Source organism: Alligator sinensis, unplaced genomic scaffold (assembly GCF_000455745.1).
Source record: "Alligator sinensis unplaced genomic scaffold, ASM45574v1 scaffold377_1, whole genome shotgun sequence".
In the NCBI taxonomy this organism is placed as follows: Eukaryota; Metazoa; Chordata; order Crocodylia; family Alligatoridae; genus Alligator; species Alligator sinensis.
This window is the reverse complement of record NW_005842047.1, coordinates 384911-397887: the sequence shown is the minus strand read 5'-3', so window position 1 is coordinate 397887 and position 12977 is coordinate 384911. Positions and strand designations below refer to the sequence as shown.

General features: G+C 43.5%; 1 protein-coding gene across 11 annotated transcripts in view; it reads left to right on the top strand.

Annotated features, from left to right (window-relative positions):
- The window catches only part of HAAO (3-hydroxyanthranilate 3,4-dioxygenase), a 74548-nt gene that overhangs the window by 27572 nt on the left and 33999 nt on the right, over nucleotides 1–12977 (top strand). For 4 of the 11 annotated variants that reach the window (XM_006022838.3, XM_006022840.3, XM_006022841.3 and 1 more), the window contains 2 exons: nucleotides 8186–8269; nucleotides 8925–9031. In XM_006022838.3, coding sequence (XP_006022900.1) covers nucleotides 8186–8269; nucleotides 8925–9031 — 191 coding nt within the window. Of the gene's footprint in view, nucleotides 1–3547; nucleotides 3592–7799; nucleotides 7923–8185; nucleotides 8270–8924; nucleotides 9032–12977 lie in introns of all 11 variants that reach the window. The other 7 variants (XM_025203220.1, XM_025203217.1, XM_025203219.1 and 4 more) reach the window with 3 other exon arrangements.

Here is a 12977-nt window from a genome sequence, read left to right as displayed (position 1 = left end):
GGTAGGTCATGCTTGACCAATCTCATTTCCTTTTATGACCAGGTGACCTATCACCTAGACAAGGGGGAAGAGATTGATGACATATATCTCGACCTTAAAAAAGCCTTCAATCTGGTATCCCATCATCACCTTTTGGCAAAACTGGCCAACTGTGGGCTCAGGTCCACCATGATCCGCTGGCTGTGGAATTGGCTCCATGGTCAGACCCAGAGGGTGGTGGTTGACAGAAGTCACTCCTTGTGGTGCCCTGTGACGAGTGGAGTCCCTCAAGGCTCTCTCCTTGGACCTATTTTGTTCAACCTCTTCATTAATGATGTGGAGATGGGAGTCAGAAGCAGACTGGCCAAGTTTGCCGATGATACCAAACTTTGGGGTAAAGGATCCACACCTGAGGACAGCGGGATAATCCAGGCTGACCTTGAAAGGCTCAGTAAATGGGTGGATGAGAACCTGATGCTGTTTTACACCGAAAAATGCAAGGTTCTCCACCTCGGGAGGAAAAACCTGCAGCATGTCTATAGGCTTGGCAGTGCTATGCTGACTAGCACTACGGACAAGAGGGACTTGGGAGTCAGGATTGACCACAAGATGAACATGAGCCTGCAATGTGATGCTGCAGCCAGTAAAGCAAGCAAAATGCTGGCTTGCATCCATAGATGTTTCTCAAGCAAATCCTAGGACGTCATTCTCCCCTTGTACAGCTGAGGCCGCAGCTGGAGTACTGCATCCAGTTTTGGGCTCCACAATTCAAAAAGGATGTGGAGAAGCTTGATAGCATCCAGAGGAGAGCCATGCGCATGATCAGAGAGCAGGAAAACAGACCTTATGATGAAAGGCTGAGAGCCATGGGACTTTTCAGCCTGGAAAAGCACAGGCTCAGGGGCTATCTGATGGCCACCTATAAGTTTATAAGGGGTATTTACCATGACCTGGGAGAACATATGTTCACCAGAGCACCCCAAGGAATTACAAGGTCGAATGGTTATAAACTCCTGCAAGATGGTTTCAGGCTGGACATAAGAAAGAACTTCTTTACTGTCTGTGCCCCCAAAGTCTGGAATGGCCTGCCGCCGGAGGTGGTTCAAGCACCTACTTTGAACGCCTTCAAGAGAAACCTGGATGTTTTTCTTGCTGGGATCCTATGACCCCAGCTGACTTCCTGCCCCTGGGGCAGGGGACTGGACTCAATGATCTTTCAAGGTCCCTTCCAGTCCTAATGTCTATGAAATCTATGAAACAGCTCTAGGGCTGGTAGGCACCATCTTTCCTTTTTGTAGCTAACAAATAATTTACTAACACATAATTTTATTATTTCTTCTTTCAGTTTCAGGTCATCACTACTTGTTCTACCATCCTTGGCCACACTCAGTAATACCCTTTTTCTTGTTCTCTCTTTCCCATCAGACAACTTTTATAGATATTGGTGTTTCAAAATTCAGCTTACCAAAAGAGTTACAGATGTCAGCCTGAACCATCCTTCAGACCTTAGAGGAGTTTGCCTCTAAACTCTATCGCTCTACCAAATACTTATCTTTTAATATGTACATATTAAGTTCCCTTTGCATTCTTGTCATAGAAGCAGAGATAAGAGGGGTACACCCTGAAAACCCTACTCATCTGTGTAGTTGCTTTAACCTCAAAATCAAATCACTTTCAAGTTTAAGCATGGAAACATTTTGAAAATCTATATATTCTCTGATGCAACCAAGCTGCACTTGGCACGAGATCACAGCAAGGAGCAAAGGTGATTTTATTTGGCTGGTGTCCACATTTTACAGGTGACTAAAGTACACAAGCAAAGAAAAACATTTTCTCTTTCTTCCTTATGCAGTTGCATTCCAGATTCTGATGGCTGGAAATCCTGACTGGAAAAAGAAAAAATGATGTTTTGCTTTGTTCACATATTTCAGTCATCTGTAAAGCCTGGACAACACCCAAATGCTACTCCCATGTCATAATTTGATTTGCTTTGCAAATTAATTTAGTGTTTGACAATCTGACAAGACAGTACATGCCATATATGCCAACCCTGGGCCAAATCCTGTAGTCTCCAATATAGCAGGGGCTTTTAGACTCTAAGGATGTGTCCAGATGAATGCAGCCTTACAGTATGTGGCACTGCAGACATGTCTGTGGTGCCACATGCCACATGTTCCATTGTTCTTTGCACTGCAAGGGAGCAGCGCAGGAGGGCGGTTGACTTCCAGATATCCAGGGATCAAAAAAAACATGGAAAAAAAAGCAGAGTGGTGTACGTGGGGGCAGTGTGCACCACTCAAAACTAGAGCCTGGCCAGCTGGAGCCACACTGTAGCTGCCAGCCAGGTTCCACACAGCAGGATCATGGCTGCTGCAGCCCCAGGAGGCTGCCAGGACCCCAGATAGGGTTGCTGGGGCCAGCACTGGCCTGTTCCCAGCCTCCCCTACCCCACCCGGGGTAACTTGCCACCTGCCAGAGGGCACATGACAGAGGCATTCCCTGGGGACAACTAGCAGTGGCATCAGGTGCACCACTGCTGCTTGTCCCCAGGGAACCAAACGTCCATGCATGTGTGAACACAGCCTAATCGGTTAATTTTCCTCAATCAATTCAGCAACACTGAATCCTGAATCTTCCTTGCCTCTTTCATTCCTGAACCCTGCATGGCTGTGTATATACTGGGTCTTAGCCTTTACACCCGTTCCAAGGTGACAGGAGAATACCAGCCCTTCTTATACACTTGCCTCCCATACCCCTCTGCCTAACGACATGGGGCTAAGCAGTACTGAATGAAACAATGGATTCCGAGCTAAGACCCTGTTCCCCCTTCCATGGAAAATACCACCTATTTCATGCAAAAAGTTAGTCAAACCATTTACTCCAAGAGGAGGCGTGCTGTTTGGAATAGCTCATTGAAAACTCAACAGTGACTCGGCATCATCAGTACTGCTACACTTTGTAATTTTCTATTTTGGTAACTGATGTTATTGCCAGTCTTTGAACTGTGGTGGATGAGGAGGTGCTTCATGTGTACTTCTGGGAAGGGAACTGGGTCAATGCTAAACTGTCATCATTTTAAGGGGTTTACTGCAGATGTTCAGCACTGCAGTATTAAACTGTCAGACTGTCCAACTCACAGCCTGAGAGCCACATATGGCCCATCAGGGGTTAATTTACAGTGCCCCAGATTCCCACTCCGCTGCTCCTCTGGCTGTAGCAGCAGTCAGGGCCTCAGTCTCCCTTTCCCTGCTTTGGCTTCCACTTCCTGCTCCTGCCCCAGGGGGGCAGTGCAACGCAGCCTAAAGGGCTGGCATTGCCTGGAGCCAAGGTGCCTGCATAGCATGGTGCAGCCGGGAAGCCTGAAGTTGGGAAGCTGAGGGTTGGGGGCTGAGGCACCTGCATGGCATGGTACAGCAGAGGTGGGGGTCCTGCATGGTGTGGTGTGGTGTGGTGTAGTGGGTCACGGGGCATGGCCTCCACTTACGTGGCCTATGGGCCACGCAGCTCTCGGCTGTTTAAAAGTAGGATAGCCCTAGGCCAGTGGTTTTTAACCTTTTTTCATTTGCAGACTCCCTTGGAAATCTTGAATGGAGCTCCAGAGCCCTTTGAATTGTACGTGTGGTTATTCATATACTTTTGATTGATCATAGTTATTGTTCACAGACCCCTTAGACACAGTCTGCAGACCACAGGTTGAAAACCACTGCCCTAGGCTATGTGATTAAAGGAGGGGAGTGACTTCTGATTAGATAACAACTCTTAGAAGTGGGTAACAGGTAAGAATTCATAAAAAATCAGGAGAGGTTTTACAATCTCAGGAAGAGAGTGGTGACATGTAGGATAAGAGCTAAAACAAAAGAAAAATAAAAAACAGTTGGGAGGAGGAGGGAGAGAAAGAGAGAGGGATAAAAGAAAAAGGAAATGTATCAAATTTAGGAAAACAATAACAACTAAATTTAATAATGGTACAAATATTAGAAGACCTTTACACAGCCCTTCCTTCCCTTCCTTTCACTTCTAACCACTCCCCTCTACCCCACCAAACCTGCAAACTCAGCCTTGTGTGCCTTCTTTTCTACTCTTGTCTGTATACTGCCTGTCTAGACTGGAGAGTCTCCAAGCAAGGCTCTCATTGATACATAATTTGTAAAATACATAAAATAAAAATTATAGAAATGAGAACTATAGATAAAAGAAATCTGTCTGACAGTCATGATACTGAGAATGGACACCAGGTTATCTCCTGAAACAAGAAACAGAAACCCTTCCAGTCCCCAGGGTAGGTATTAAACAGACTCTTTCTCTGTGAGCTCTCTGTAGCCATTCCCTTTCTCCAGGACACACGAAGTGAAACCAGGCTACTTATCCTGTTACGGGACTTTTTTGTGGCAGTGTAAGTATGGGTTGATTGTACCCAATAACTGGGAAAATTGTATCAGGACAGTAATGGCTCAGCAAAGAACAATAAAGTTCTCTATTTACTCTTAAATATTGCTAACGCTATTGAAATGGAATGGGTATTGACAGTAACTCACTGAGCTATTAAACAGATGACAGTTGCCTCGACAGAAGTTCAGAATATATAATTAGCACAGTAGTGAATTGAATAATTACTGGCACTTATGCCTCACAATATCATCAAAGGATTAATAGGTGAATGAAAAGTTCAAATGCAATAATATACCATATTGTTTTCCTGAAAACAGTTCTAAGATTAAAACCATATTTACAGTCATATTGGATTAGATGTAAACTTTATTAATTTATCAGTAAATTTATCCATAATTTCACTGTGGCTCGAAGTAGAACTTCTGGTTTTGCTTTTGCTGCGTCGACTGGCATGCCAGTTAATGAAGTGCCGGATAACACGGCTTTTACTGTACTTTGAAAAGCATCATTTTAATACAGGCAAATAAATACTTCTCCTAAGTATAGATAGCCACTCCCCACCACAACTCCCATTGCATCCTCCTTTTCTCTTCATTTGTTAAATGGGTCTGCTAACATCACTGGGTGCGTTTACACGTGCAATTAGCATGTAGCAATAAACTCCAGTGCCATTCACACTGGAGTTTATTGCTCCTGGGTGCAGCGTTTACAGGTGTTTTCGGAACCACAGCATGTTGAGTCAGGGCGGAGCAGCCCCAGCTGGCAGTGGTCTGCAGGTTCAGCTTGCCAACACAGGACTGCTCTGCCCTGGCTCAGTGTGCTGCAGAGGGGCTGGCTGTGGCATAAGGGTGCTGCAACACAGGGCTAGCCAGCAGGCAGTCCCCACACTATAGCACCCTCATGACCCAGCCAACCAGGTCACCGCCTACATGTGTATTTCAGTGCATGTAACTACTCCTCTGTAGGATAGTATTTGTCCTGAACAGTAATTCCTACAGCAGAGTTAATTAATTTACTGTGCCCTAATATGGGTGCCATGGACAGGACAAAGTGGCGTTCCCTTCTCAATCATAGAGTCCAATATCATGACAAGAAATGATTACTCAAGTTATAACAGAAACATGACTAAAGGAAACAGCCTGTCAGTACAGTAACTCCTAATGCCATGTACACCTGTGACCGTTGTGGCAGGACTTGCAAGTCTAACATAGGTCTCGACAGCCACAAGAGAGAATACACCACCTGTTAATCGAATAGATGTAATATCCACTGTCACTCACTGATGAATGGATGCCATACAATACTGGCACATGTGTAGACAGTGACACTTTACTGTGGAGCTAATTAGTCAGCTCCACAGTAAAGCGCATGTGTAGATGCGCCCAGTAATTTCTAAGTTAAGGTTGCTCAAGAGTCCTTTACAGCCATGCTCCTGCACCACTGAACTCAATGTGAGCAGCCTCACAGTCTTTCGCAGCCTTTTATTACAAGAAAGATGTTTAGTTACAATGACATATTGGCACAAGGTGATGAAATTCTCCCTTGTGCTGAGGGACAGCCCAAGACTCATATGTCACTTAAATCCCACTTTCATCTTCAAAATAGGGCTAAAGTGATGCATAGTCACTGGGCTTGCTCACTGCCCAGGGGTGAGGAAATAAATTATTACAAAAGAGTGAGCAGATTGTTAATATGGGAATCTGAAAAGAATTCTACAACCAGGGCACTGAGAGTGCTTTATTTTTAATTGAAGCATTAGAAACAGTGGATGAAATTCTTCCTGAGTAATTCCCTGGAAAGGGCCATTGGTAGACCTAATCCTTCTCTTTGCCTTATTTATATTTTTATGTTAATGACCATCATAGTTTCTAATAAAATGTGGTCACCAGAGTGCAATTTCAATTGCCAGTCAGGACATGAACGGTGTGGCCTTTGTAGTCATCAGTATCTGAGTAAAAAATTTTTACATAAAATTACTCTTTTTGAACGGATATACATAGCCCACTTCTCCACTTGAGTCACCTTATGGTGTACAATGAGCAGTCAGCTTTGTCGGAGGTCCTCTATAATGAACATGCTGCTCTGGCATTTTAACCAATCAATCAGTGACACCAAAGCAAAGAAAGTCGATAAGAAAGGAGGATGGGAAAATGAAGTATAAGGAGGTTAAAAAATGGATTGAGATAGTAGTGAGTTTGACAAGGGTTATAATTTATCCATCTTGATGCCCCTGATGTGAAGTTATCAACAGGGGCTTTTTTTCAGTAACACCATTCTAATGCAGAATCTTTTTAATGCTCCATTTTCTTTTGAAGTCTACAAAGCTGAGATTCATAAAAGTACCTTTCGAAACCTTAGAGCTGTGTACCAACTAGAAATGTGTAAACTGATTTGGAACTTACCCATATCAAATCAAATGAGAATTTTTTCCAGATTCAGAAAAGGTTTGGCTCGGTGTTTCTTCCATGTTCTTTCATGGCTTCATTTTTTTTCGCTAGGATTGGTAGCAAAAAGAAAAGAAAATTAAAAATCTACCTAGGTTCCAACCAATCCTCATATTAATTTAGTTAGAATTACTTATACCATCAAGTACATCCATTACATCCATCCATGGACAAAATTAACCACCTGTTTTGATGACAATAAATGGAAATCATATGAAAGCTGCTATTGGATGCAGTGGGAGAAATATAGTTATCCTGCTTTATACAGAATTATGCAAAAGAAAACTCTGTTCACTGTGAGTGCCCTGAAGAGATCAGTTTGCCACTATTCTGGTGTCACAAAGAGAAAACTGGGTCCAATGGCTCTACTCTTACATGAGTCTAAGGGCCTAGCCCCTTGAAGACCCACACACAGTGGGAAGAGTTGTGACAGTTGTAGAGCCACAGTAGTGATGACTAAAATTGAGCAGACCCATGTCCAGATAAAGGCTTACTTCCATTTCAGAAAGATCAGTCAAACATCTCTGAAAAGGTAGGCATGGATACCTGAATGTCAGCTGAAAGTCTAGAATGGCTGAAGGAAATTTTAAATATGAAAAGGATTTTTAACTGAAAAAATGGTAAATCAGAGAAATGAAACACAAACAATAGAACTAGTGAAAATATTGAATATCATTGGGTCTGTCTACATGCTCATTAATGTGCTGTAATTACAGTGTATTAAGTTTAGTACATGTAATCACAGCTAGTAACTTAATGCTTCATAATCGGTGCTACTGCACATTAGCACCGCATGCTTTTTAAGTGACGCTAATGCACAATAGACTAATTCTACAGCGCATTCGCTTGGTTTTTCTGTGCCGCACTAATGCATAATATAATTAGTCTATTGCACCATTAGCATCTCATGTAGATGCTCCCACTGACTCCTAAAGTGACATACACTAAAAACCAAACAAATTACGTTTCTTCCCTCCTTTGATTCAGGTTCTGATGGATGGCATACAGAATGTCTGTTGAGAGTAGAAAAAAGGACAAAATATGGTTCCAATGCGGCAGAAGTTTATCCCAAACATGGACTTCGACATGGAGTCCTATCAATTTCAAATGGTAACCCATTACACAATTGGGAACTATTGGCTAGATTTTCAAAGACATTTAGGTGCCTAGTGATTTAGTATTTTCAGAATTGCTCAAGCAGGTTAGGTGTATACCCCCTGTTGGTTTCAATGAAAATATAGCCTTATGCCCAGGCCATATAATCACAGAGTAAATTTACTTATATATTTTATAAACAGAATTTGCCAGGGATATGCAGGCTATGTCACATGTATTGAAATACATGTCCTAAAGTCACTTTTCCTGTGCTACAGTTGTTTTATCAAGTGGAAGGAGACATGTGCCTGAAGATAATAGAAAATGGAAACCATAAAGATATCTTTATCAGAGAAGGGGAGGTAAATATATGTTTGCTATTATATGTGTGTGTTGAGCATGCGTGTGAGTGTTTAAGCTATGATTATAACAAGTCTTTTAAGTGAACCTTCAGCTCTGCTACAAAATAAAATAAAGTGATGATTTTAATGCGGAACTCAGTATAGTAAATACTATTATAGAAGTTCTTATACTAAGCACCTCATGCTAATCACTTATGTCTGGAGAGAACTCCATTCCTCATGATCCAGATGCTTGCTCTTTGGAGAAATGCCCATGGAGGATTAGTCTAGGAATCCTCTCGTGCTAGCAACAAGCTTTCTTTTAATTTCTCTTACCATTGCTCAGAAATTAAGTAACTTTCTAAATTTCAAATAGGCTGACTGTTCACTTTGATTTTATCTAACTGTGATGTTGAAGCTGACAGGTGACTAACTCCCTACGCATGGAGGTAGTGCTGCTGAATCAAACGTTGTTATTAAAAAAGCACCAGACTGAGAAAGCTTGCAACAGTATCTGTTCTATTGCTGATATCAGTGTGGGCTTACTTGCCAAGGAACATCATAATATCAATGAGGATTAGAGTAAAAGTAGAAGGGAACAAAGAAACATGAAAAAGAAAATTAAATCTAAATGACAATGTAATGGCTAATCTCCCCGATTTCTTTGTCTGGACAGATGTTTCTCCTACCTGCCAGGATACCACATTCTCCTCAAAGATACACAAACACTGTTGGACTCGTGATTGAGAGGAAAAGGTTAAAGACAGAAACAGATGGACTCAGGTGAAACATCATTTTCTTTGTAGGGCAGTTGTCTAATCTTTTGAAAGTCATGGTATGAGAACCAGCTCCCTTTTCAGCACTATTTTCCATTCTACTGTATCCTAATAAACCACCATATTAGTGCTGGCAAGTTTGTGTTTGTATCCTACGTGAATTCAGACTGAGGACATAAAACATGTGTACTATCAAGTGAATTGCCTTTATTCCGGAGTGGGAAAGGCAGATACAACATAAACCCTTGAATTGGTATAAGTCTTTTCACTCCATGGTAAAGTTGTAAGGGTAAGTTACACAAGCATACCAGACATGTGTCATTTCCTCTAGTCAATTTCAGACCTTCCACCTATCCCACAACAAGTCTGCTCATTGCAACCATCTCTTGCCATTTAGTGGTCAGGGATTGTAATAGCACTTAGTATGGGCAGCTAGCTTGAGGAAAATGTGTCCACACCTTACTAGGCACATCTACATGTTCATATTAAGGCAAAGCACTAAACTCTGTTGCATATCTCATAGGAGTTTACTGCTCCCAGGTGCTGCGTTTACGTGTGCGCCCAGGACTGTAGCATGTTGAGGTGGATCAGAGCAGCCCTGGCTGCCAGGTGTCCTGGGGTTCAGTCTGCCAGCCAGGGGCTGCTCTGACCCAGATCAATGCCCTGAAGAGGGGCTGGCTGGAGCACAAGGGTGCTCCAGTGTAAGGTTAACCAGTGGGCAACCTCCACACTGAAGCACCCTCATTCCCCAGCCAGCTGGGTCAGTCTCTACACATGCACTGCTGCTCATGAAAATTTCCACAGCAGGATAGTACTTGTATTTTCCAGTACCAACCTACTGCAGAGTTTATGTTTCCTGCAACCTAATAGGGCTGCACTTGTAGATGCTCAAGCAGGGCTCAAAATGAGTCGAAACAGCATCAAAACGAAACTGCCGGCGAAATTTCACACAGCCCTACTATTCATGTAATTTATAGAAGTCTTTAAAAAGTACAATAACATCTTCTAGAGTTACAAGTTTTTTTATTGACTATACTCAGGAAGACATTAAATTGAACTGCTGTGTTCTTTCTATTTGCATATCAAAGCAAAAATAAGCTCCCTATAGTGGATATGCAAAGCCAGAGGAATAAGTATGAGCAAATGAAAAGTTTAAAGTAAGGAATGAAAGTGCTGTGAATAGCACCATTCAGAAAGTTACCTCAGTGGATTCCGAGTTACCTCAGTTCCAATTCACTTGAAATATTGTTCGGTTATGGTACTGTGCCTTTCTTTCACAACAGATCTGTGAGCCATGAGCATTCATATAAAAAATATTCCTGGAATTATTTCCAAAATAATAAAGATACTTTGTGTTGGAAACATAGCTGACTAATGGTTTATAAAAACATCATGTTTTGGAAAAGTTAATTTTAAAACAAGTGGTATTTTGTAACATTACCAAGGAAATCTTTCTGCTTCATACATGTGGTCAAAACATTACCATGGAAATCATATGAAAGCTGCTATTGCAGAGGGAAGTGACTGTTGGTTAGGCCTATGAATGGATGAAATGGGAGAAATATAGTTATCCTGCTTTATATAGAAGGATGGAAACTGTGCCTCCTAATCCTATTTGCAAAAGAAAACTATGTTCACTATGAGTGCCCCGAAGAGCTCAGGTTGCCACTACCCTGGTGTCACAAAGAGAGAACTGGGTCCTTGGAACAGTACCAAGGAAATCTTCTGATTTATACATGTGGTCTGTAGATATAATACTATAAAAATTAAAGAGGTGGTTTCTAAGAGCTCCACATGGAGTTGTATAGTCATTGCCTGATATCTTCTAATCTATAGAAAAATTTAAGAAAAATTAAAACATTCTGGTTTGTAACTGAGCAAATAAGTTGTATTACCAAAGTATACTCTCCAAGGCCATATACAGTAGGGCTGTGCAAAGCTTCGGTCGCTAATTCGATTTGGCAGAGATGTGGCCCAATCTGGTGGCTGAATCTCCGAATCTGAATTAAATCAGAAGACCCTTTAATCTCTCTGAATTGATTCGAAGAGATTCAGAAAGATTTGATGACTCAGACACAGACATAGCTTTAAATGTTTTTTCGACATACCTTGAGGTTCCAGGTGTGGCTTGTGAATGCTGAGATGGTGGGGCAGATGGAGTATCCCACAGGAGCGTGGGGAGGTCCCCAGTGTGCTTGGCAGCAGACCCGGAAATGGACCAGAAGCACTTCCAGTCCACTTCCGGGTCCACCGAGGAGCATGCGGAGGGCTCTCCAGCACCTCTCCAGCTCGGCGACTGGTGCCTCCTGGGCCTGGGGGTGCACGCAGGGTCCCCCCGCGGCTGATTGCTGAGGTGGGGGGCTCGCGGGGGAGCCCTCCATGTGCTCTGCAGTGGACTGGAAATACTTCCAGTCCACTTCTGGGTTCGCCGCCAAGCACATGGGCCCCCCTGTCATGCTCCTCTAGGACGGCCCATCCGCCACACAATCACAGCATTCATGAGCCACGCCTGGTACGTCAAGGTACGTAGAAAAAACATTTCAAGCTGTGTCTATGGCTGAATCTCTGATTCTCCAAATCAGCATCAAATCTTCAGATTCGGATTCGGCCAAATCAAATTGGGACAACAATCCGAATCAACTAATGGAATCACTATCCCCGATTTGGGCCGAATCCAAATCTGAATTGAATATGGCCCATTTCACACACCCCTAATATACAGGTGTTCAAAAAGTCAGGGGAGGAATCAATCCAAGTTACATGGTTTTTTCTAGTTTCAATCAGGGGTGAACAGTATACACATTCACCCTTCCAGGCAGGGGCACTCAGGCAGCCTGAGCTAGTGGAGGCCTACAGGTGAGTGGAACTCCTGCATTCCTCCCAATGTACCTTGCAGGCTTCCCAGGCTGCCAGGGACTACCAAACACAACTGAGCACTCACGCCAACCCTGACTGTCTGCTGGGTGTAAACAAACATGAACCCCTTGCCACCTCACTGTGGATCCACCCTGGCATCCTGCCCAGAGGCTTCCAAAACAGGCCAAGAGTGAGTGCCCTCCCTTGTCATGCCTTTGTGTCCCAGACATGGTGTCCCACCACCCGTGCCCAAGCCTGCAGACCCAGGAGCTGCAGAACATCCTGCTTGTTGCCCTACACAACTCTTACTGGAGGCTGCAGGTCATCATGCACAGCCATCTGGACATGATCTGGTAGCTGGTCACCATGGGACACTTCTTCTTGCCCCTGAGCCACCAGTCAGCTATCCCATGAGGGGCCACCTACTGCATCCTGTGCCTGGAAAGTGTTCCGGATTAAGCCATTGACTTCCATATGGCTGAAGAGGATGAGGCCACCCAGAACACCATGGATGCCCAGGAGCTCTGGCACCACCTCCAGACTGTTGACTGCCAGTTCTGGTGCCCACATCATCAGTACCTACTTATATATATAGTACAAACTACACATGACCTTAGTCCAAATCCAAAAGGCTCATGATTTACCATATAGTTCATTGGGCTGGGCCTCAGCACAATCAACAGCATTTCAAGCCATGGTGACTGAAACGGAATTGCTGGAGCTGGGGGCTGCTCATTACAGCTGTGCAAAATTTCGCCGGCAGTTTTGTTTCAATGCTGTTTCAACACATTTCAAGCTCAAAACAACGAAATCAAAATGAAACAGAGAGTTTTGAAATGAAAGGAGGCAAGTCGAAACGTTTCAAAATTTTTGAGCTGGGCTTGCCCGCAGGGAAACAGAAACTACAGTAAGGAGAGGGAGGGGGAAGATGGGGGAAGGGGGCAGGAAGGACTGCTCTCATTATTCACTGTGTAGCTGGCCAGTGACTGTCATCCTTTCATGAGGTCCCTTCCAATCCCAGTGCTCTGGGGGAGGGATGGAAAAACTGCATTAAAGGCAGCATTGTTTGAACTGCCCTGCTTTCTGCCTTGGTGTCA